The following is a 25,424-nucleotide window of genomic DNA, read 5'->3' as shown; positions in this document are numbered from 1 at the left end:
GCGAGGAAGACACACTCTATACGGGAGAACCCAGGGAGAAGGGAAGGGCCCCTCAGCAAGGAGGAAGTCCTGCTCCCAGGTAGGCCTGGACTCCAGAGCTGGGGTCGTGCTAACGAAGACATGCTGGATGTTCTCTGGAAGCTTACATGGTGGAAGAGTGTTTCTCCAAGTGTGGGCTGTGGGATATTAATACGCATCACGTGCAGAGGGATTCTGAGGTCAGATGCATTTGAGAAGTGCTCGTCAGAGGATGTTAAACAAACTCAGGCACTCTGTTTTGAAGGCAGTGTGGGGTTTAAGAGCCCTGGCTGCCTGTGGAACCAGTCGGACCTGGGTTTTCAGCCCTTCTCTACCTCTTTTTGTTTTTGTGATGTTTGGGAAGACTTTTTGCCCTTCTGGGCCTCGATTTTCTCATCTGTTAAATGGGAATCATAATTACACCTCTGGCCGTCTCCCAGGTTTTAAGGACCGGAGGAAATGATAGGCATGAAACCGCTTTATGACCTGGAGAGTGTACTACTCTGCACCCGCCTGTCTCATGTGACTTCTGACACTAAGTCCTCTGTCTTCTTGCTGCTTCAGGCCGTGATGGGCAGCTGTACAGACTCAACTTTTCATACACCATTTAGAAAGTTGGACTCCAGAGTCTGTTCTTTCGGTAAATATGTGAGCGAGGAGAAGAGGCCAGGTTGCTGACTTCAGGGAACCCCTGGGCAGCACCGTTGCCTGTCCTCATGCCCCGGACCCTTGGGGACAGCGCAGGGCAGCCAGAGGCCCACTCCCTCCTGCTGCTGGGGTGGGGATGCGCTGCGCGTGCCCCTCCCACCCCCTCAAGCTGCTGCCAGGTGTCTTTCAGATGTTCAAGTCCAGGCGAGGTGAGGGCTGAGGAAGGAGTTTTGGCCAAAGAGTTGAGAGGCCTGGACTCTTGTCCCCCCAGGCCGCTGTGTGACTTCACAGCCCCTGGCTGGGCCTCACTTGTCTCATCTGTGAATGGGAGTTGGGAGGAAATCACTGCAGCCTCTCCCACCCCAAATCTGGTCATGCTGCGGCTACAGTGGTCACAACAGAAAGAACAAGACAAACCCTCCATTGCTCTTGGAATGAAGGCCTGACCGACCTCTTCGCCTCATATCCTGGCCCTGCTTGGCCCTGCCTCCCGGTCTGCTCTCTGTGGCCCGCTGCACTGGCTTACCTTCAGTCTCCCGCCCACCCCTTCCCTGCTCACGCCATGTCACATTCTCCTGCCCTGCAGCTCACAGCCCGGCCCATCCACCCCCCAAAGTCCTCATCCGCTTCTTTGCCTTCAGAACTGTACTTGCAAATGTCCAAGCTCCCTCTGGGAAACCTGCTCTGGGCCTCAAGCTTGGGATGGGAGCTCCTCTGACGTATTTCTCTCATCACGGTCTTTGCCAGTTGCTATAGTAACAGTTCGTTGTCTGTCTCCCCCTCCGGAACGTAAGCTCCTTGAGGCCAGTGGCCATGTCGGCCATGTTTAATCCCGTATCCACCAGGCACAGAGCAGACACACAGTAAAATACGTGTTGAATGAGTACATGCATGAGTGAGTTTAGGCCTCTTCCCACTCTGGAATCTTACATGTCTCTGGACTGAAGGAAGAATCAAAACCATTTTCTTCCTCTGGGTCTAGCCAACAGACACGTCTGGGTCCTGACCCTCCTCCGGGATGGCCTCACAGGGACCCACCCCAGCCAGGCTCACCCCTCCCCTCAGAGAAGGGGGAATGCTTGTGTGTTTCCCAGGACCTTCCGGAGCATGTGCACACGTCAGAACCCTGATGCTCCTGGAGTGCAGGCCGTGGGTGAGTCTTACCCTCTATTATCTGAAGTTGTGACTGGAGATATCAACAGGGGCGTGGTGAGGATTAAGTGATATTATGTGTGTGCGTCTCTAGGAGAGTGCTTGGCACATAGGAAGCACTCAGTAGACGAAGCTGTTGAGATGATTATTACCCAACTCCCTCACCTTAATGAGCTCAGAGAAGGATGGGCTGGCTGAGGCCTTGCCGCTCCTGGGAGACAAACGCAGGACTCAGCTCCAAGACTTCCAACTCCCAGCCCAGGGCTGCAGCGTCTCCCCTGCTGTTTTCCATCTCAGACCAAGGTGTCGATTCCCGAGTCCTTCATCAGCATCAAGCTGACGCAGGGCGTCTGTACTAAACATACCTCCCTGAGCTGCCAGAGGCCACTGCAGAAGCTGAGACACCCACTCCAAGTGTCCCGGGTGGAAATTCCCCAAGACACCCTTGGGCCCTTGGCTCGAGTTCAAACAAAAAATGCTTATGTCCAGACATCTTCACAGATCAGCAGCAAAGATGCGACTGGAGAGCACTTAGCATCAGTGTCATAAAACATGAGGATTAATGACCCTGTGTGACTGGGGTGAATGCCAGGGGAAACAAGCAGACTCTGAGTTGGCCAACAATGCTTCCCAAATCCCTTTGAGTGCAGGGCCCCAGCCTAGATTCAGCGGAGGCTCACATCACATGATACTAGTTAACATGTGCGTGGAGCCCCTCAGTGATCAGAGCATTCGTACGCATGAGTGTACCTGATTTTCACAATAACAATATGAGGGGGCAAGCTAGGGGTTAAGAGATGAAGAAACTGAGGCCCAAGGAGGTAGAAGCAATGTAGCTTAGATTACACAGCTCTGGATCTCCTGACTCATCACTACCCAGTCCTCTTGCCAACACAGAGAAGTGGGAAAGACAAGAAACATAAATTTACCCAAAGATACTCACAAGTCAACATGGTGGGCATTGTACAAACTCCAAGGATCTGAAGGAAGTTGCTGAGCAGAGCCACAGCTGGCCTGATTGGTTCCTGTCATTCGGGGCTGCTTGGTTCTCCTGGACTAGGGCTGGGTAAGGATAAGAAAAGAGACAAGGAGAGACGAGAAGGCTTCCAAGTGAGAGAGGAAATGGGAATCTTCCACCACAGGGAACCAAGGAGCAGGATGAGGGGATCGGAGGACAAGGTGCCTTCAAGCGTCCCTCCTTCCATCACCTGTCCAGTAATACTAGACCCTTGTAAACCCCTGGGACAGCAGATGGGAACTTGGATATGCCTTGAATGGGGATGGAGGCGTAAAGAGAGAGCCTCTCCTCCTGACCAAGGGAGAATCAGACAGGTCATGGGACAATCAAAAGAGAGTTTTCCCATAAGTAGGCAGTGACGGTCCACCACCACAGTGACACTTGGAGACATGTCCACGTGGCCAAGGTGCGCAGGCTTCTCATGCCTTCCAAGTCTTTCCAGATCACGAGAACCATGGAAACCAGAACTGCCTAAGTATGGAGCATGAAGCTCCTTTCCTTCCAGAAACCACTGGCCCTGATTCTGGCCCAAGATTCTGAGCGATCCCACAGGTCCTGTGCTGGGCAAAGACTTATTCCCAGAAGCTGATTCCGACACAGGAAACTTCATTTCTTTAGTACTTCTTGTGGAACGCGTCTACTCGTGACAAATTCTCTCAGTTTTTAACTCAGAACGTCTTAACTTACCAATCGTTTTTTAAAGACATTTTTGTCTGGGTATGGAATTATAAGTTGGCCAGTTACTTTCCTTTGAGCACTTTGGAAAAATATTTTTCCACTGTATTCCGGCTTCTGTGATTTTTGTTGCAAAGCCTGCCATCATGTGTATTACTCCCCTGAACATCTTTTTTCCTCTGGATGCCCTCACGGTTTTCTCTTTACCTTTAGTTTTCAGCAGTTTGACCATGACGTGCCTAGCTGTGGTTTTCTTGTATTTATTCTGCTTGGGTTTTGTTGAGCTATTGAAACTGTGGTTTGATATTTTTCATCAGTTTGGAAAGTTTTTCTGCCATTATTTCTTCAGATTCTACTTCTGTCCCTTTCTCTCTCTCTCCTTCTCCTGGGACTCCAATTTCACATTTGTTAGACTTTTTTTTACTTTGTCCCACATCTTCCTCATGTTCTTTTCTGGTTTCTTCCTTCCGTTGAGTTTTACACCATTCACATTTACTGTAATTATTGGTATGGTTGGATTTGTGTCTGCCATTTCCCGACTTGTTTTCTATTTGTCTCCTTCTGTTCTCTGCACCTCCTTTACTGCCATCTCTTGTGCTAAACAGGTATCTTTTAGTGTACCATTTCAATTCCGCTGCTGATTTTGAAAGCTGCATTATTTTGAGTTTCTTGCTTAGTGGATCTTCCAGGGATTACAATATACCTTTTAATTTTACACAGTTTACGTCAGAATACTAACTTAATTCCAATAAAACATAAAAATTTTCCTGCAATATATTTGCTTTTTCTCTCTCCTGCTGTGCGCTATTATTGTCACATAAACTACACCTATAAATGTTACAAGTCAAAGAATACAGTGTTATAATTATTGGCTTATGAAAACATGATTTTTAAAGAAGTTAAGAGTAGAAATTAGAAGATAGTCTTTTAAATTTGTCCACATAATTACAATTTCTGGTGCTCTTCATTTTTTTCTTATAGATTTGATTTACTTTTTTTCAGCCTGAAAGATTCCTCTAAGTATTTCTTGTAAAGCAGGTCTGCTAGCAATGAATTCTCCCAGTCTTTATTTATCTGGGAATACCTTTTATCTTGTCTTCATTTTTGAATGATAATTTTTGCTAGATAAACAATTCTTGGTTTATAGGTTTTTTTTTTTTTTTTGTAGCACCTTGAGTATGTCATTCCACTGCTTCCTGGCCTCCATTATTTCTGATAAGTCAGCTATTAATTATATTGTTCCTTGTACGTGATGTGTCATTTTGGCTGTTTTCAAGATTTTCTTTTTATCCTTGTATTTCAACTGTTTGACTGTGATGTGTATAGGTGTGGATATCTTTGTGGTTATTATCATTTACTTGGGGTTCTTCGAGCTTCTTGGATCTGTAGATTTGTGTTTTTCATTAAATTTTGGAATTTTGGCCATTATTTCTGCAAATATTTTCTCTGCTCATTTCTCTCTCTCTCCTGTTCTTCTGGAACTCTCCATCACATAGATCTTGCTATGTTTAATATTGGCCCAGAGGCGTCTGAGGCTCCTTTCATCTTTCTTCAATATTTTTTCTCTCTGTTCCGCAGATTGCATAATTGCCATTGATTTATCTTCAGGTTCACTGATTCTTTCTTCTGCCAGCTGAAACCTGTTGTTGAGACCCTCTAATGAATTTTTAAATTTCTCTTATTTCATTTTCCTCTCCAGAATTTCTATTTGGTTGTTTTAGGATTTCTATCACTTTATTGAGATTCTCCATCCATTAAGTCTTTGGTAATACTTTCTTTAATTCTTTAAATTTGCTTTCCTTTAGTTATTTAAATATATTTATAATAGCTACTTTGAAGTCTTTGTCTGCTAAGTATAGTATCTATCGATACTCAGAGACAGTTTCCATTGACTGCTTTTTTTCCTGAATGTGAGTTGCATTTTCTGGTTTCTTGGCATGCCTTGTAATTTTTTGCTGAATACTGAGTCAGGCACACGTGCAGCTGTGTGTGGCAGACGGTGTCAGCTTCTTCTGCAGGTCACCCCTGCCCTCAGGGTTGGAGGCAGTGAGAAACAGACGTGGGTGTGTTTGTTCTCACTTCATTCTCAGCCTTTCTTCATATCTTCTGGTCCTGCTGACCTGAAGCCACTTCAGGGATGTATAGAGACAACAGCCATCCCTAGACTTCTCGCCCAGCTCGCACAGTTGTGTAGGGTCTCCCTCTCGCAATAAAGCCCTTGTTCCAAACCACTCATAGTGGTTCTGCCTCCCTGATGAAACCCTGACTGGAACAAGATCCCAATTCTCTGTTAAAATTTAAACTTCATCTTTTCATTCATTCTGTCCATTTCTTTTACTATCCTTAAAAACATATTAATTATAGTTACTTTGAAGTCCTTATCTGCTAACTCCAACATCTGGGTCATCTCTGGGTTCCGTTTCTGTTAACTTCATGACCAGTCACTTTTTCCTCCTTCTTCTCATGTCTGGTCATTTTTCACTGCATGCTGAAATTGTGAGTGGCATGTTGCAGAGGCTCTGGATTAGTTTCTCTCTGTGCAAAGAGTGTGGAGTTTTGTTCTTGCAGGCAGATACATTCCTGGCAAATCACACAAATCCCATTAAAGCTTGCTTTTAGATTTTGTTGAGGCAGGTCTATTTCAGTTTTTTCCCTTATTCATAGCATGTATCCCTTCTCTTAAGGCATGGTCTTAATCCTAAAGTGTGGCCGTTCTGGGATCTCAACAGAAAGCCAAAGGTGTTCACAAGTGTTCTCCATTTTGGCTGGGCCTGAATCTCAATATTTCCTCAGAGCTATCCAGCCTCTGAAATCTCTGTTCAGCTCTTAGCTCCCCTGCAGCTATTCTCTGAGAACCCCCTGGAGTTTCTTCCTACTCATGCACAGCCTAAGAATTGACCAAGGACCCACGGGATATTTTCATGTAGATTTCTGAGGCTGATCCTTCTCTGGCTCCCTCCTTTCCAGACCCCTGCCCCCTCAAATCATAGTCACCTTGGCAGTCTTGGACTTTGATCTCTGTTTCCACCATCCACTGTGACCACAAGTGCTAGGACATTTTGCTGCCCAGCATTTTGGGAAATAAGCTCAAGGATAAAGATGAAATGAATGTGGGGATCATTTAGTATGATTCCCTTCTCTCAAGAATCATTATCCTATGTTGGTTGCTGTCTGATGCCTGCATATAGTTACTATAAATATTTTGTCCAGCTTTTATAGTTGTTTTTAGTGGTAAGTCTGATGCCAGCTATTCCATCACGATTGGAACCTTCCTTTTCTGCACTCAGAGGGGCTGAAAGAGGTAATGGCGCTTGTATGGTTAAAAATACAGATGTGTTCAAACTCATCGAGGTTCCTGCTTGGTCTCTGAGTGTGTCATTGGGATACGCAATGGATCCTTTCTCTGTAAAAATAATAGAAAACACAGACCTTATTGAGTACCTTAAACAGCAAATAATGCTGTTCTAAGTGTTTTACATGTACTAATTTATTTTACCCTCACACTCACTCTGTGATGTAGACACTATTATCATTTCCATTTCATAGTTGCAGAAACTGAGTCCTGTTGAGGCTAAGTTACTTGCCAAAGGTCACATGGCTAATAAGGGGAAAAGCCAGGATTTGAATTCAGGCGTCTGACTGCAAAGCCTGCATTTAACAGTGCATTTAATAGGGCACTACGTTACGCTGCCATGTAAAAATGATCCCAATATTTTTACAATTTTGTTATAAATGTAAGTTACAAGAAAATCACGTCAGCAGAGCCTTAAAAGCTACAGCTTTTCCCCCCAGGCTGCATTTGGATGTGCAGACTCTGTCAGCTTCATTCATTTCTCTGGATGAGGTTCCCTCCTTTGCAGTCCTCCTGTCTCTGCCTCAGTCCAGCCACCCTCATCTCTCACCCGAGCTCTTCTCTGTCCTTATCATGGGATTCTCTGCCTCCAGGCTTGTTGTCTGAGCAGCAGGAGCAGAGAGAAAAGCCAAGCAGCTAGGCTAATGAGTACTGGTGCCGACTGGGGCCAAGGAAACCAGCCCAACCATTGGGTTAGAGTGTGGGCAACCTGAGGAGAGCAGCAGAATAAACAGCCGGGACCCTCAGTTGGGGACTGAAACTTTAGAAGGAAGCTCTCAGCCCCAGACTGGTGACTGGCAAGGAACAGGCAGATCTCAGGCAAGGCAGAGGCCCCCAGGAGCCAATGTGGCCAGGGCAGGAGGTGGACGGGGAGGCAGGCAGTGTGGGGCGCACCTGCCACCTGTCTGTGGCACTGCCTTCAGAGTGAATTCAAACCCAGCTCTGCCTCTTACCAGCTGTGAAGACTTGGACACATCTCTTAAGCTTCAGTTTCTCTACCTTCAGATCCATTTCCATTGATTTTGACTTTATGGAACAGAAAACCTAAGTAATGGTGACTTATATGAGACAGGGGTTGTCTTCTCAAGCAATGGGAAATCTGGGGTAGGTAGTTGTTAGGTTTAGCTTGGCAGCTCGAGTCATCAGAATCCAGGAAACTATGTCCTTCTCTCATGGCCTTAGGTAGAGCCATCATAACTCCATTCCAGAAAGGAGTGGGGAGAAATGGCAAAAAGGTGTATGCCAACTGAGTCTGCCCTACTGCCTTTAAGATGGTTTCCTAGGAGCCCCACCCAATGACTTCTGTTTACATCCCATTGACCCAAACTGTGTCACGTGGCTCTCCAGCCACAAAGGAAGCTGGGAAACGGAGTTTTTTAGCAGAGCACTTGTTGCCCCCAAGGAAATTACGATTCTGCTGGAGAGAAAGAACGGAAGTACAGACACTAAGTCTATGCAACCAGAAATCTCTGCCACAGGGGTAAACGGTGTTATTTCCTCTATCGTCAGGGTTGGCATGAGGATGAAACCAGGTCATTCTTGCAAAGCACCTAATAGATACCTGGGTCAGTAAACGGCAGTGAGTATTCTCAAATTTGAGGAACTTCTTTAATGGCCCGTCTAAGAAATGTCTTCACAAGAGGCTGACTCCTCTGTGGAACGCTCACCAGGACCACCCACAGAGTAAGGGCTCAATAAATACTTGCAGCACTGACTTGTCTAAGCCCCAGGTAAGGAGACACCCGTCAGCAGAAGCTGGTAAGACACAGTCTGATACCTTTTTGAAGCCCTGAGTTGGAGGAAATTGACCCTTTTTACTTGATATCTCTCTACCCAGTGGGTGGGAGATGAGAGTTTGGGCCCTGGGCCTAGGTACTATAATGAGGGGGTTATCAGCACAGACATCGTTGCTCATCTCCCCCAACCTACCCAATACCTTGTCCCTCTTTAGAGAGCTCTGGTTTTAGCCCCTGGTTCAGGTGTCTCCCTTCCTCCTTCACCACAAGTAGAGCTGGGCCTTCTCCCTTGCCCCCAAGGCAGGGGGTAGTTCCGGTTAATCAGAGCCATCATGTTTGCATTAATTAGGGTAGATCAGGTGCTGTAACACTGAGACCCCAAAAACCCAGTGGCTTAAGGACAAAGAAGCTTATTTCTCTCTCCTCTGATGATCTCAAGGTGAGTGTTCAGGTTGATGGCCAGCTCCACTCCACGCAGACATTCAGGGCCCAGAGGCCTTCCACCTGGTGGCTCTGCCAACACCTAGAGCTCTCACTCTTGCACAGTTAGGGCTGGGCACTGCTCTGTCTGGTCTCCAGCTGTGGGGATGGGGAGGAGAAGCCACGCCCAATGCAGTGAGGACCCCGCCCAGAGGTAGCACACTCTGCTTCTGCTCACATTCTTCTGGAGGGAACACAGTCACGTTCCCAGGCCACGGGGGTTTTGGAAATGTAGTCCCGAGCTACCTGCGTTCAGGAACAGCTCCATCTGTCACCACGGGGGTGGGGGTAGAATGGATTTGGAGGGATGACTGGTGGTCTCTGTTACTGTCCACCAGCAAATGTCTGTGTACGTCCTTCTTCCATGCACAGAACACCTTCCTCCTTCCCTAAGGGAGACAAGGTAAGAATGGGAGTGACACAGTAGGCAGTGGTCCACAGCAATTGTTAAATCCTGCTAGACAGAAGTCGCAAGTCCAAGTATCATTGCTGCCAGAGCGCTCCCTGTCCACACTCAGGGACTGAACAAATGCCGATCATTTTTTGAGATACGTTTCCTGCAGGAACTCTCATGCTTGTTACCCAAAACTCAGGAATCTAATAGATTTGGATGATGCATCACACTACTCACAATCTGAACGCACTCCAGTCATTCTCACTCTCCGAAATGAGGACATGCACGGCTTCGGAGAGCGAGGACTCTTGGGCCACCTGCCCTGGCAGCAGAATGAGAAAGCTCAGTCGGCCACCTCAGCCCTGCTCTCGGGGAATCCCCCCTTGTCCACTGTGCTCCACGGTCCCAGCCTAGCCGTCCAGGAGGGCCTTCCCTGTCCGTTTCCCTCTTGGCCACCTTTGCAGCAGTGTTGGGAAGCGTGCCCTCCCTTGGGAGCGTAAAGCTGTCCCAGTTTTCTGCTGGTCGAGTTGCGAGGGCCAAGAGTTATTGTAGGTCTTGATTAGTCACAGGCTCCTTTGGGCCAGCCTTCTGGTCTCTACCACAATATCAGTCCCTCAAAGACTTGCTGGTTTCTGGTCCATTTGCTTCCAGTCAGTTCTGTGTTCAGTAACTGCTACCAAAGTTCTTTTCTGAATATAGCTCTTATAGCTGCTTTAGTTTCTGGCTTCCTTGTTCTTCCTTGTTCTATGTTCTCTCTCACTTGAGCGGGACCGCCTTTGTCTGGCTTGATGTTTGACTGACAAATCTTAAAGGACCTTAGAAAAATGTTTTTTGCAGTAGTCTTGTCTCTGTTGTTTGGTCATAAGCAGTTTGCTTTTCCAACATTGCGGAGCCTTCAGTATCTGTTATCTCCCCCTTCCCTTCCACCTCATTTTCAAAATAGCCAGCTCTCATCTGTTCTCTTCTCTTTCCTTAAGGAATTTCTTTTAAAGCTTATTTCTTTCTCCATTAGCACCTCAAGGCGAGTGTTCCAGATTGGTGGGAGTCTCTGTTCCGAGTGGTCATTCAGGCACCCAGGTCCCTTCCACCTTGTGGCTCCACCCCACCCCGCCCCTCCCGGGCTTGTCATGATCTGCATGGCTGAGGTTGGTCATCAGCATGTCTGGGTTCCAGCCAGTGGCAAAAGAGAAGAGAGAATGAGGAGGAGATTCTCACTGTCTTAGGGCCTCCGACCCCAAAGCAGCACTCACCGCTTCCACAGGCAAGAATGTAGTCACACAGCCATGCCTAATTGCAAGGGGGTCTGAGAAATGCTGTCATCACCAGGCAGCAACGTGCCTCATTAAGACTTTTTCACTGTAGAAGAGAGGAGAACGAGTCTTGGTGGAGAGCTAGCAGTCTCTGCTACAGTGGTGGTCTCATCCTCTCGCCAGCAACTCATTTAGGAATGGCAAGTGGAACAATTCCAGCCAATGAAACACGAGGGATCGTTCATGAGAAGCTTCACAGGAAAGTCTTCCTCACTATAAGAGAAAGACATGGCCCCATGGAAGAGATGGTCCCTTCTTTTTTCCCAGGACGTTGTCATGTCAGGCTGTGATGTCTGGAACTAGGCATCCATCTTGTAATCATGGGGGGAGCAGACTGTGGATAAGGTAGATGGCCATGTAAGTAGGTGCAAGAACCCAGGTCCTTAATGATACCGCTGTGTCTCAGCTGACTGCCCCTGGAGCCATCCTTGTGCTGGATTTCCCTTGTGTGACATGGTACATTTCCTTATGGTTTAAGCTAAGTGAATGGGAGGTTTTCTGTTACCTGTTGCCATAGACCTCTGGCATTTCATCTGAAGCTGGGCCAGAACGGAGACTGCGTGGATGGGTTCAGGGGTCTGCCTGATTGGAGAGCTCAGACAGTACCATAAGATAAACAGAACTGGACTCCCTTGGTGTCACTTTCTAGGCGATCTTGGCTCCTAGGAAGAAGGCTCCTCCAGGAACAAGGTCGCTCGTGTGTGTGTTGGGGTACTTTCACATCCATCAGCTTGTCAAATTCTCATCCTTTACAGCGTGACAGGCAGGTAAATATCACCAAGTGACTCCATTTTGCAAGAAGGAAAGGAAGGCTCAGAAAGATGGTGTGCCTGGAACAAGCCTGCCAACAGGTTAAAGTTGGAACTAGAGACTCGGCCCTGGTTCCTCTGGACTCCCAGTTCAGTGCTCTTGCTAACAACACCGGGACAGCCTCTGCTGAAATGACTGGGGAAAAGGCATTATCTGGCGTCCCATTAATTATTTCATAAATACTCCTATGAGTCAGGTAGCCCTGTATCTTCAGGAAGCTTACAGTCTAGCGGGAGAGCAGAAACAAATAAATAAACACACAAGTAAGCATCTAGGTTCACATTGTGATGACTGCGAAGAGGGAAAGGGATGGGGGCCAAGGTAGAGACTAACAAAGGGGAGGAAGTCAGGAAAGACACCTCTGCAGAAGTGACGTTTAAGCTGAGATCCAAAGGACAAGTAGGCATTAGCTGGGTGAAGGGGAGGAGGAAGGGCCTGCCTGGCTCAGGGAACAGCGTGCACAGAGATCTGGAGGAAGGAGAGTCCTGCGCTCACTCAGGGAGCTGCAAGTGTGGCTGGGGTCACGTGAGCTAAAGAGAGGAGGAGGGCCCGACCACTCAGGTCTAGAGGGGCAGGGTGGTGTTGAAATAAAATCACAGGTCTGCATCTGGACTGCTTGGGTTCAAATCCTGATGCTGTGGTAATATCAGCTGTGTGCTCTTAAGCAAAGAATTAACCACTCTGTGCTTCAATTTCTTCCTCTTATCACGTCCCTGCCTTATCGGGAGCTGTGAGGAATGAAGGAGATGTGTTGAAGTGCCTGGTACATAGCGAGTGCTCAGGAGATGTCAGCTGCTCTCACGGGGCTTGTTAAGGATTTTGGGTTTTGTTCAATGAGTAATGGAGAATGCGTTAATCAGGACCCTCTCGGTTTCAAGGGACAGCAACACAACTCACATGGGCTTAAGCAACAATAAGGGATTTGTTGGCTCATGTAACTGAAAGATAGAGGTTTACATGCGTCATCAGGCAGAGCTGGATCCAGGCACAGAGCACTGTCAACTGGACTAGTCTCCTTCTCTCTACCTTCTGCTCTACTTTTTCGTGAGGTGACTATGTTCTCAGGCTTGCTGTCCTCATATGGTAGCAGGGTAGCCACATAGCTACCATAGTAAAAGAGAGTGCCTCCCTCCTGCTTGTCCCAGGGCCAACCTCACGGAGGACTCTCGTTGTCCTGGCTCCCATCTGGGGCTCATCCCTGAGCCAATCACTCTGGCAATGGAGGAGTGGTGTGGGGTGGAAAGAGAGGAATTGATGCTGACCCACCAGTTATATCCCCAAACCTCTGAAACCACTGGCCTGAAGCTGGCAGGGGCCAGGGTTCTACAAAGGGAATTGGGGTGCTGTTACAAATCAGGGAGGGGAACGCCAAGCAGGCAAACACAACCAGTGTTGAGTCAGAGAGCCCCTGGGTGTTTTAAGCAGGGGAAGGACAGGATACGACGTTCATCTTGAGATGACCACTCTGGTTGCTGAATGGAGAAGAGATAGGAGGAGCACAGAGTGGAGGTGGGAAGAGGCATTGGGGATGGAAGTCAGGAGTCCAGCAGAGAAGGACGATGACACGGCTGGGCTGGTGGCAGTGAAGCAGAGGATGAGAAAGAGGCACAGTGCTGGGTCTTGGTGATAGACTGGGCAGGGGTGGGGACAGGCGGATGCCAGGCTAAGAGCCAAGGTTTTGGCCTGAGCAGCTGAGACGGGGAGCTTGAAGGGGGGCACGTTTGGGGGAAGATTGAGAATTTGGCTTTGGATGTTCTGCTTTGAGGAGCCTTAGGACATCCATGGGGAGGAGCCCTGGAGGCATTTCTTTGGGGTGTGGAATTCCACTCTTGGGCATTCTTGTCTGATTCGTATGAAATACGAGAAGGATAAATAAATTGAATAATGCCTGCTCTGCCCATTGGAATGCACTAGAAACAAGAGAGGGCTGCCCTCCAGCAGAGTCGGGTTAGGAACAACTTGCTGAGCTGTTTGCAGGGAACAGGTCCCTGGAGCAGCATGTGCCCAGCCCAATGTCTCCCTTAAGAGTCAACAGACCTCTTGGGCAGCTAGAGTAGGCTGGGGCATCCAATGAATGTCAGTCACACTGAAGGGGTCCCAGCCCACAGGAGCTAGCAGTGTCACCGTGGTGAGAAATGAGCAGTACGGGATGACATGGAAGATGTCTGGGCAGACAGCCGAAACACAACCCAGAATGGTGTGGCCCAGGCAGCAGCAGCTGTGGGGATTCAGAGGAGGAGGGGCTTAATGCAGGACTGGCGTAATCTGGGGTGGCTTCATGGAGGCAGAGCTAGAGTGGCAGCATCAATATTCCAGGCAAAAGAAAGATCATGACCTCAGGTGTGGAGCGCAAGCCCAGGGTTGGCCCTAAAGCAGCTGGTCTCTGAAAACTTACTAAATTAGACCAGGACACCAGGGCCTCCCACACATCCTGAGGTCTTCAAGTGCAGGCTCAGGGCCCTCAGCCTTCCCCTGTCGTCTGAGGAAGAGTGAGCCGCTCTTTCCTTCTCCGGGGCAGCCCTCAGCAACCTGCCCTGGAGTGATTGCTCTGAGTGCGCCCCTCCCCTCAGCCTTCCTTCTCCCCCATGGCAGGGAGCTGGCAAGTAGCACGTCAACACCCAGCATGCTCCCTGCCACACGCGGCACTGGGGGATGGTGGGGAGGGGTGAATGCATGCCAGAGCAAATGACCCCTGGGAGGGGCGCTAGAGGCAGCTGGGAAAGGCCTGGCCTGGCACTTCATGGGTGTGGGGAGGACGTATAGTCTTGGGGGCTTGTCTGCCAGCTTCCCTCTCCAGGTCCTGGGGAAGCCGGGGGTGTGATGGGGCCATCAGCCCAGCCTCAGTGGATCTGGATTAGCCCCAGAGCTGGCAGGCCCCAAGCTAGTGAGCGAGCGGGGGAGTCAGCTTCCCATCCATTAGGCCCATGGCCCAGGCAGCTAATGTCGAGCGGACATTCTGCTCTCAGCCCTGGTATCCACTTAGGCATCGTTAATATTTTACGCTGCACAGCCAGGGGAATCAATGTCTTGTTTATAGCTCAGTGTTTATGGGCAGTCATTGAAGCTTTCATGGGGAAGATGCTCAGAGCACCAGGGGAAACTGAGGCAGGGGAGCAGGGTTGGGGCAGTCTCAGGAGGACCCCCAAGATGGCTTCCTTTGCTTGCTGGGTTCTCTGTTCCCTTATCTCGCATTTGGCACCCTGTACACCCTCAGCTCTGAAAACACATCATAAGAGGCCACCAGAGCCCACGACACGTGCCAGCCTTATCTCATTCAGTGTTTTACAAGCCCTGCAGAGGCTGGATTATCTCCCCACGTCATGGATGAGGACACAGGCTTAGAGAGGGGAGGGATTACTGGGCTCCTGACCAGACCACTGACCGAGGATTGGCGGTAACTAGCTGGGACGCAGGCTAGATTGTGCTCAGCACGTAAGTGTGTAAATTAGATTGCAGGAGGCTCGTTAACCTTTCTGGACTTTTACACACTTTAGCAGCTCCTGTGCTCCCGCAGAGCTGTCTTCTCCGGCGATCGTTAGCATCTCTGCTCAGGACTCTTTCCTTTGGTCAGTGGAGGCTCACCGCATGCCCACGTAAATGGAATTGAAAGCTGTGCATTTACAGTTCTTTAAAAATATCTCCAATAACTCAGACCTTTAGCCAGGTGTGTTAAATAGAGAGGTTGAGGTTGACTACACATGCCGAAAGAAACCGCAGCCTCTCTCCCCTTCAGTTTCCACCGGAAACAGCTGTCCTGGGACAGCGTCTGCTCCGGAATCTGGCAGGCCTGGGCCATACCTGTGCCGCCTTCCACAATCCACCCTCTAGGTCTCGATTTTCTCACCTGTAAAACGGGGGCAGAGGAATGCCCACTGGGGGAGCCCTTGAGGATGACTAGGAAACCTAAAGGCTTGGCTCATGTACGCCGGCTCCGGAAGGGCCCTCAGCCACGCACGCTGCGGTTTCTAACCCGACCCGGGCACTGAGCTCTGTGCTTGGGGCACAGAACACGCTCAGTGTTTGTTGAGCGAATGACCGAGTGGGTCATAGAGGCTCCACAAATGGAAGCTGCTATTGTTTGGCCCTAGGTCCAAACAGGGCTCACGCTCACCGGCCTGGAGTAGAACTGGATTTCCCCCTCCCCTAAGACACCGGGAGGACTGAAGAACTCGGTGTTCGCGGCAGCCCGCGCTTCCCGCCCTCTGAAGTGCGGGGCTGGGGAGGACACCCTCGCGGTGCAGTGCCCGCTGGAGGGCAGCAGAGAGTCACGGCTCTGGCCCTCGAGTCCCAGAGTTTAGGGGCTCAGAGGATCCCCGGCTCCGCCCTGCCGCGCCCCCTCCTCTCCCCTTCCTTTCTCCTTCCCTCGGCGGCTTTGCTTTCCTACCCAGTGCCCCTGGCAGGAAGAAAGCGATCCACCAACTAATTACACTCCTTTGCAAGGCCTACTCGTAGCACTTGGCATCCGCTCAGCTCTTTCCCACAGCCGGAAGGCAGGCACCAGCCCCTCTGTATGCAAGAGGCTGCGAGTCCGACCAAGGTCACGCAGCAAAGTCAGGACTTGCACTTGGCTCCATTCACTCTAATGCCAAAGCCCACGCTCCCTCCTCAAGCCTCGAGTGCACGCCGCTTTCCAGAACCGGAGAAGTTTGGACACCAACTTTTCCATTTTCAGCGGGGGCCAGACCAGGGCCGAATTCAATCTCCGGCCGAGGGCTGATAGTTGTGGGAAATACCCCGGGGCAAGAGGGCTTCCCGGATCCTCCGAAGGCCACTTCTGCGCTGGCGGGCCAGACGGAGAGCGACGGTGGCCAGGCTCAGCACCCCTAAGCCAAGAGAGTGGAGCCCCGACTCCGCTCAGAGAGCGATGCCCGGCTCCCTTCCTCGCCGGCCCCGGGCCCCAACCCTGCACAGGCGGCTGGGGGAAACCGCCGACCGCGCGGCCTCCCGGGGGCTGGCCGGGTAGCGGTGGCTGCGCGCCAGGCTCGGTCCAGGGGCTGGACCGTGCGGGGCGGGGCCGCCTCCCTCCGCCCCTTCCCCGGGCTCGCGCGGGGGGGCGCCGCAGGGGACTCCTCCCCGGGTGGTCGGCGCGCCTAGGCCAATGAGCGCGCGGGGAGCCGCGATGGAGGCTGGGGCGGCCCGGAGTGCCGGGGACCCCCGCCGCCGCCGCCGCCGCGCCCCCGCGCCCCCGACCCCGCAGGGCTGGAGAGGGGCCGAAAGAGGCGCGACACCCGCGCCGGGCATGGAGGCGCCTCTGGCTCGCGCCGGCCGCCCGCGCTGCGCTCCGCGCCCCCGCCGCGCCTCGAAGTTTGCCGGCTGACTCGGAAAGTTGCGCTCGGGCTCCGCCGCCGCGCCGCGTCCAACCTCCGGGCGGGCCCCAGCTCGCCGCCGCCCTCCGCGGGCCCCGGCCCCGCCGACACCCGCAGCCCCGCCTGCCGGGGGCATGTGAGCCGCGGCCTCCCCAAGAGGCCGGGCGGGCTGCACCGGCCCCGGTGCCTCCCGAGGCAGCGCGCGGGCGAGGGGCACGCCCCGGCCCCAGGCAGCCCGGGCCGCCATGGGCCTCCAGGGCATGGAGCTGTGCGCCATGGCCGTGGTGGTGCTGCTGTTCATCGCCGTCCTCAAGCAGTTCGGCATCCTGGAGCCCATGTCCATGGAAGGTAACGCGTGGCCACCCAGCCCTCCGCTGCCCTTCGCCGGGGGCCAGCGGGCTGCGGGGAGGGAGCAGCACTCGCGCTCCGGGGCGCGGGTCCGCGGCCCTCGGGCAACTGCGCTCCGCCGCCCGGGCCGCATCAGCCGCCGCCCCCTCGCGACTCCGGAGCACTGAGCCTGGGACGGAGGGGGCAGAGAGGGCTCGGGCTCCGAGGAGCCCCAGAGGGGACGGAGCCGCGGCGCTTGGGGTGGGTGTGAGTGAGATGTCGCTGACACCTTGAGCGGGCATCCTTGGCCGTCCCAGGCCCGCCCTTCCCAGGCCCGCCCGTCCCAGCCGCCTCGGATGAGCACAGCCGGCTTGGGCTGCCCGGTGGCGGAAGGTGGCTCAGGGTGAAGATGACAGGAAGGACCCTCAGCCTAGGGTGCCTGGTGGCGGCGGCGGGGAGCAATATAAGGCCTCTGCTGCGCGATGGGGCTGTCCCTTTTGCCCCCTATCCCACATCCAGTTCCCCCTCCCCAGGCAGGGCTCAGGCCCACGGGATCAGCAACCAAATCCTCAGGCGCCGCATTTCTGTCCCAATAAAATATTAACTAAGGAGACAGACCTACTCTTTAATCCGACACTGACAACTTCTCTGGGACCCCGGACAGGTGCCCTTGGAGCTGCTTCCCAATCCTTGCTACCTCCCTGAGACTGCTGGGCAGGTTAGCAGGGGCAGTCCCTCCAGGGCACACCCATTCTGAAGGGGACCTTGACCCACCAGGGCTGTGACTTCCCTTCCCCTCAGTTCCAAAGAAGCAATTGCAGCCCTGTACCTCTGAACTGTGGGGAAGGGGCCAGCCTGTCCTGTTCGTGTCATCTCCACCCCCCTGCTGTCCTCTCAGAGGAGGATGGGCATCCTGCTTGCCTCAGCACTCTGCTGACCTTGCCAGGCTCCAGCTCCTGGGACTGAAACCCAGATGCCCAGGACAGGGGGGAGGAAGAAGCTGCCCTTGCCTCTGAACTGCCCGGCAGCCCCTGCAGCCTGGGGATGCACCCCAAACCCCCGCCAAACGCTGCTGGGGGAGGAAGGGGCACAGGGCCCAGAGGCAAGGCCCTCCCTCCATTCTGCCCTCAGAGTCCAGGGCTGGTTCCTCACCTGAAGTCCATGGCCACGTGCCCCTCAGAAGCAATTGGGCTCCATGACACCTTTTCTAGGTGAGTTCATGAGCCCCAGAGAGAAGGGACTTGCTTAAGGCCATTCTGAGAGATGCCACTCTGAGCTGTAGATTTTACTTGGAGGAGAAAGTTGCCCAAGCTGGGCCTGCACTTGGCTGCGTGCTGACTCTGGCTGGGGAATCTATGACAGGGACTTAGTGGGAAATGCAGGTGGTTGGCATGAGGTGGGGAGATGAGCATCCTGCACTGTGTGCCCCCGAGGCCCCCTTCCTCCTGCAGGGCACTAGCACACCCCCTCTACTCTGTCCTTTCCCCACCTGGAGTCTGCGGAGGGTGTGGGGGGCTGTTGGTGCTCGGGGAAGCCGTGGCCCCTCCATTGCTCTTCCTTGTTTCCAGGGCCCTCCGGGGACCCCCAGGGGCCAGGAGCCCCAGCCAGCCTCACTCTAGTTAGTACTTCAAAACCCTCCTAACTGAGTCGGAGCCGCTCACAGGGCTGTGCCGGTGTGGAGTTTGCCTTTGTGATTTCTAAGAAGGGCTTTCTTTACAGGGCAGACAGTATGCACAAGACTACCAATGCTTTATTCAGCCTGTTGAAAAACCCACTTCAGGCTCTAGTGAGTTTCGCTTTTCTAGTATACTGGCCCCCTGGCAGTTCTGGGGTCTTGACACAGTGGCAGGAGCACAGAGCCTCAGAATCAGCCAGGTCTGAGCTGGGATCCCGTCACCCACACATACTAGCTGTAAAACTCCTTTAAGCTTTCAGAGCCTCAGTTGGACTATCTGTAAAGTGGGGCCAATAATAATTCCTGCCCCATAGGGCTGTGGCAGACTCATAACTAGTCAGCTGGGCTTTAACAGCCCCCAGCACCGTTCTTGGTGTATACTAAATGCACAAACTTCGTGAACCACTGGTATCACCAATGATTAGCAACAGAGTGATTACTCGTAATAACAGAACTGACTTCATGCTTGGAAACATTCTGTCACTCATACAGGCCTCCCCTGCCTGCGTCAGAGGGAGTTATAAGTTGCAGATGTTCTGTGTTGATGGGGAGTGGTGCCCGGTGGGTGCCTGAAGGGCCCATTGGCACGCAGTGTCTAAGGGACTGTGACATAGGCTGTGAGGAGCCAGGCCCTTTGGTCCCAGCCTGAATGTGAGCTGGCACTGAGGGACTGAGCTGGTGCCCGGCTCCCCTCCAGGCATACGCGCAGGCCATGGCGTATCTCTTGTCCTCCCTGAGCCTCTGTAGTTCTCCTCTCTAAGAGACCAGGATTACCATGCCCCTGGGGATTGTTAGGAACTAATGGATCCGGGTTGTAGGGATGCAGCCTTCTAGAAGTAGACGCAGAAATCAACAGGCTTCCTCTGTCTGCCCTGGGTCCCCTGGCAGTCTCTGTCTCTGGGTGACTCCATGGAGGGAATTCCAGCCTGTTTTGGCCCCACGCTTCCAGGGTGACTTTGCTCACTTCCTCGACCCTCAATTTCCTCATCTGTAGAATGAGGATAATCACAGAGTGTTTTCCCCTCTCCACGTCACGGGGGTGTGGTGAACGAAAGCACTTTGAAAAAGTTAAAAGTGGAGCTCAGATCTCAGGGACTCATTGAGTGGGGCACACAGTGAAAGGCGAGCCTGGGCCGGTGAGCCCTGGGGCGGGCTTGCAAGGCTGGTACAGGCCCACACCAGGCTTTTTTGTCCACGTTTGCTTGACCTTGCCTGCTGCTGCCTATCCCAGTTCCGATTTCCTAAGTTCTGGAGTGGTAGCTCTCAGCTGAGGGCAGTTTTGCTCCTCAGTGGACATCTGTCAACGTCTGGAGACATTTTTGACTGTCACAGTTGGGGAGAGGGCACTGCTAGCATCTCGTGGGTAGAGACCAGGGATGCTGCTCAGCATCATGCAGTGCACAGGACAGCACCCCGACAAAGAATGATCAGGCTGGAATAGCAGTAGTGAGGTTGAGAAACCGCGTTCTGGAGGGAGCCCTGGCCAGGGGCTAGGACAACTGCTTTTCAGCCCTGACTTAGTCACTGACATGCTGTCATTAACTTGGGAAAGTCACTTGTCCCATCTGAGCTGTATCCTCATCTGTAAGTTGGGGGTTGGATTAGAGGCACCATCTCCCCTGGGAACTTTCCCTGGCTCCCTGCCCCCTCGGGTTGTGTTAGGTAATGCTGTCCTGAAATTCTCTATGTCCCCATCCCCACCCAATGTGGGCTCTCTGAGGGCAGCAGGGGTTATGGCCCCAGAGCGTGCCCAGCACTGCCTGGCAAACAGCAAGTGTCGAATAAGTATAAATTGTATGCCATGGTCAGCACACACTTATTGGGCACCCCTTGTATGCCAGGCAGTGTGAGGCCCCCAGGAGCACAAGTAATTCGAGGTCTTAGCCCTGCCTTTAGGGTAGCCCTGGGTAGATGCCATCTGAGGGGAGGGTCCCTCTGGCTTGGGTTGGGGCAGCCAGGCTGGGCTGGAGTGGAGGTGGATAAAGAGAACAAAGGTGTGAGGGGGAGAAGGAGGGTGCCCAGAATGGAGATATGCACAGCCTGGCCCACCATCCCTGCTCCTCCCCCCCAGAAGTGGCCCCAGTCCTCTGCAGCTACCCTCTGTGCAGAACCACCCACGGGGGCCTGGCCTTGCAAAGGCGACCTGGGAGCCTGGTGGGTCCACAGCCGACTCTTGGCTTGCAACAGGCCAAGGGGCCACCATTATTCCTGCTTCTCTTGCTCTCCTTCCCCCCAGCACCCTCTGCTACCTTCGCTGGGGGCCCAGTGATACTCTGTGCATCCTGGATGCCCTTCTGCCTGGCAGGGTCCACCACTCTTTGTAAACTGCAAGTCCCTCAGAATTCCTGCAGCCCCTGGGCAGTGTTTGCAGATCTGGGATGCTGATGACAATGACAGTAGCCAGCATCTAGTGAGCGCTCTCTCTGCACTACACACTTTGTGCATATCATAATTTTGTCCCATTTTGCATACAAGGAAACTGAGGTGCAGGGAGGATAAGAGGCATACCTGAGATTACTCAGCCAGCGAGTGGCGGAGCCAGGACCCTTCCGAACCCGGGCACACCTGTCCTGGATGAGTCTCTAACTCCGCAGGGCCAAGGGGGCCGTGGACACGGCAGTGCATCCCAGCCTCTTACAGAGCCAGTGTCAGGAGCCCAAAGTGGAGGCAGCCGTCCGCTTTGGATTGGGGTGGTGGGAAAGGTCTCTCTCGGGGAGCCGTGTGGAGACTAAATCTGTGAATGTGTACAAAGCTCAGAGAGCAGTGCCAGCACGGAGTAAGCGCTTTATGTGTTGGCCGTCGTCATTTCTGGCCAAAGATGTCCTAGCCCAAATTCCCCCCAGGGTCACATGGACTAACTGTGTACTAGAAGTTAGTGGGAGAGGAGGATGCATTTGACAGGCCCTTGCTGTGACGGAGATCCTTCTTCATGTGCTCTGTAAGGTCAGGACACCTGGGTCCCGCCTGGCCGGAAGGCGCTGCCCGCAGGCCCGCTGGACCAGACTCTGGGGAAGGGAAGGAGAGAGGCAGTCTCCGTGTGGGTGACTTCTGCAGATGGGGAGGGGGGCTGGAGCCCGAAGCACGATGTTGCTGTAGGCTGGGGGACTTGGACAAGGCCCCCTCCTTCCCCAAGTCAGTGCCTTGACTGTTGCATATTTAGACACAGTTGGTGGTTTCAAAGTGGCTTAACCATGGAATTCAAATGAAGTCTTACTTAAAGGTCCAGGAGATAGAAGGGAGACTGCTCGAGTTGAAAAGGGAGTCTTGCCCAACAGGCCTCCCCTGACCCCGCAGCGGTCCCTGGGGCTGCTCTGTGGGACTCCAAGATCTAGGAGTCACCTGACCAGCAGGGACTAAGTGAGGGCTGGGATCCCCCAGCTGGGTTTAGAGGGATGGGAGCCAGCGAGCGTGCACAGCACTGGGAGTTCTGCTGCAAAGGGCAGCAAAGAGGGGTAATGGCTGGAGGCAAAGGAGGCTCAAGAGAAGATTGCACGGCCTACGGGGGAGCCTCGAGAAGGCATCACGGGCGGCCCAGGGAGGCGTCACCAGCTCGTGCTCTGGGGGAGACCACAAAGCACCCATCACCCAGTACCCAGTGCCTCTTATCTCAGTGAGGGAAAGAGGTGCAGCCACCTTTGCCAAGTCCCCGCAGATGGGTCCTGCACAGAGTGGGCTGCGTGGAGTACAGGACAACAACCTGGCCTGGGAATTTCCTTGCTGGCCAGAAGCCCAGTTCACAATCCATCACGCTGTGGTATGATTTGGGGACATTCAACTTTAAAACAACTTTTGAAAAGCATCATGCTTTCACTCCTTTGACAAGGTGCTTATTTGATAGAGAGGTTCAATCTTTACTGCTGACCTCTTGGTTGTCAATGCCTACTTGATGGGGTGTCCAGGACTAGCCCCTGGAGAGGGGAGAGGAGGGCAGAGCCCAGGGAGAGGTAGAAGGAAAAGAGACAGTAGAAGCAGGTTGACTCTGCAGTTTGGTGAACAAGGCTCCTCAGAGTGTTGAGGAAAGCTGTGCAAAGAGCTGTTTAGGTCCACTAATTGCCAATATAGCCTGTAATTGCAGAAAGTGGGTGTGAGGCCTGTGGCAGCTCCTAAGAGATCCGGCTGTTTTTCCACTGAGACAAACCACAGAAGGACGAACTCTTGGATTTCTCCCGTGGAAGAGCCAGGAGAGGCCCCCGGCATCCCTTGGGAGCATGCAGGGTCCCCAGCAGTGGGCTGGATGTGATGGAAGTCAAGATGAAGGAGCCAGGTTCCCTGCTCCTGAGACAGTTCCAGACAGTTCCAGGGTTAGGCCAGAGGACTGCGCAAGGTATCCTGGAATCAGGCTCCTTAGGGAAGGGACAGCCAGCTCCTCTGAAAGGAGAGCAGGAAAGGGTCCTCAGAGCCCAGGAATCGGGTGGGCACAGAGAAGTGGGACATACTTCCCAAGCCAAGAAACAGGAGAGATTTCCTCTGCCTGTTGTCTTCTGCCTGTCAAGGCATAATTGTCAGAGTTAACACTCGACTCTCATTTGTTTAGCTCAGGAAGGGAACAGGCAGGCCCGCAAGCTGTTTCAGAACCTGACTAAGATTACTACGTTAGAATCAAAACTGGCTAATGTCTCACAGGGCGATAATGGCCAGTCACTTTAAGGGTTATATTTTCCATGGACAGAAATCATTTGCATTCCTACTGGACACAAGTGATTTGCAACTTATCAGTTTTCTACAAGTTGCCATCTAATGCACAGTGCCTGGGCCTTGATGGAGAGGAAACAGTAAGTCCAGCAAAGTTTGCTGTAGACGGCGCTCCAGCATGACATTGAAAGGCCACTCAGCAATCCTCCTGCTGTATCTCCCAGTTCTGGGGAGTGTTAACGCCCACGTCTTGGTGGATGACACCAGCAGGCACCTGGTTTCCCAGGTCAGAAAGATGGGGTCATCCTGGACTCTGCCCATCCCGCCCTGGTCCACTCAGTGGCTAAGGACAATGGCTTCTTCCTTCCTGGCGTCTCCTGCCAGCCCCGTCTGCTCTCTTCATCGCTTCATTTGACTGCCCCAGCCAGAGTGGCCATTCTGGAGTGGAGATCAGACAAGGCCTTCCCCTGCTGTGGGCCCTTCCATGGCTCACCTTGGACCCTCTGCCCAGGGGGCACTTTGACCCCCTTCTATTTGTAGTCCTTGGACCTGCGTCATGAAATATCACCTCTCTCTCTGATTCCGCCATCCCCTCCTTGCCCAACAGGTGTGAGCAACAGGAGATGTTGGGGCCTGGGACAATCTGCTCAGGTAGGCCCTGCCTAGAGACACTAAAATGAAAACCCAAGGCAATAATCCACATACCCACCCAAGGAAACAGCTGTGTGGAGCTCCATCCCGCCGGCGTGTGTTATGGCGCACCCCCACGCGCCGGCACTGTTCAGAGTGGGTGCAGCCGTGAGCAGACCACCGTCCCTGCCGAGGTCCCCGTGGTAGAGAGACTGACGATAAACCAGTTGTATTGTTCTGCTTGAGCTGCCATAACAAAACACCGTAGACTGGGCTTCTTAAACAACAGAGTCGATTTCCCCACAGTTCTGGAGGCCGAAGGTCAAGGTGCCAGCAGGTTTCTGGTGAGGCCTCTCTTCCTGGCTTGTAGGTGGCCGTCGTCTTGCTGCGTCCTCACACAGCCTTTCCTTGGTGCCTGTGTGTGGAGAGGGGGTGGAAGGGGGGAGAGAGAGGGGAGGGGATAGAGAGAGAAAGAGGGTGATCTCTCCTCCTCTTCTTATAAGACCCCCAGTCCTATTGAATTAGGATTCCACCCTCATGACCTCATTTAACCTTAATTACCTCCTGAAGACTCTATCTCCAAATACCGTCACACTGGGGGTTAGGGCTTAAACGTATAAATGTGGGGAGACACAATTCAGTCCATAGCACCAGATAACAGAGAAGCATGCGTATGGCAGGGAGTCATAGCCAAGTGAAGAAAGTGAAACAGAGATGAGGGAGAGATAGTAATGGCAGGGGGTGGCACCTCTGGGGAGGGACCATTTGAGCAGAGGCCTGAAGGGAGTATGGATTCGGAGGGAAGAGCATTCGAGCCAGAGAGAACAGCGAGTGGGGGGGCCTGTGGAGGGAGTGTGCCTGATGGGTTTGAGGGGCACAAGAGGCCAGGATGGCTGAAGTAGAGAGAGCGAAGGGAGAGACGGGACTTGAGGACACGGACGGGAGGCGGGGGGGGCAGGGTAGAGGGGCACACTTATCGGCTATTTAAGGATTTTGATTTTTATACTTGGGAGAGGTTATTGAACAGAGGAGTGCATGAGGAGGATATGTTTTCAGCAGCTTCCTCCAGCACTGCTTGAAAAAAAGACCAGCGGGATCCAGGGCAGAGGAAGGGAGACGAGCCAGGAGAGATGCTGGAGCCGTGGACCTGTGTGGGGGCTGTGGAGGTGGGAGAAGGGTCAGAGGCGGGATCGGTGTTGAAAGCAGAGCTGGCAGGATTTGCATGTGGGTTGAGGGTTGGGAGGAAGGTCGATGCCCAGGG

General features: G+C 52.8%; 1 protein-coding gene across 10 annotated transcripts in view; it reads left to right on the top strand.

Moving 5' to 3' along the window:
• KCNIP3 (potassium voltage-gated channel interacting protein 3) overlaps nt 1-25,424 on the top strand; it is a 95,405-nt gene that overhangs the window by 47,227 nt on the left and 22,754 nt on the right. Inside the window, exon 1 of one of the 10 annotated variants that reach the window (XM_023618688.2) lies at nt 17,039-17,247. The exons of 8 other annotated variants lie outside the window; for them this stretch is intronic. In XM_023618688.2, the coding sequence (XP_023474456.1) occupies nt 17,145-17,247 (103 nt within the window). In that variant the 5' untranslated portion in view covers nt 17,039-17,144. Of the gene's footprint in view, nt 1-17,038; nt 17,248-25,424 lie in introns of those variants that run through there. One more of the 10 variants, XM_070235129.1, reaches the window with a different exon arrangement.

The sequence above is a fragment of the Equus caballus genome, chromosome 15, assembly GCF_041296265.1.
Source record: "Equus caballus isolate H_3958 breed thoroughbred chromosome 15, TB-T2T, whole genome shotgun sequence".
In the NCBI taxonomy this organism is placed as follows: Eukaryota; Metazoa; Chordata; class Mammalia; order Perissodactyla; family Equidae; genus Equus; species Equus caballus.
The sequence above is the reverse complement of the archived record's forward strand: the minus strand, read 5'-3'. Positions and strand labels throughout refer to the sequence as shown.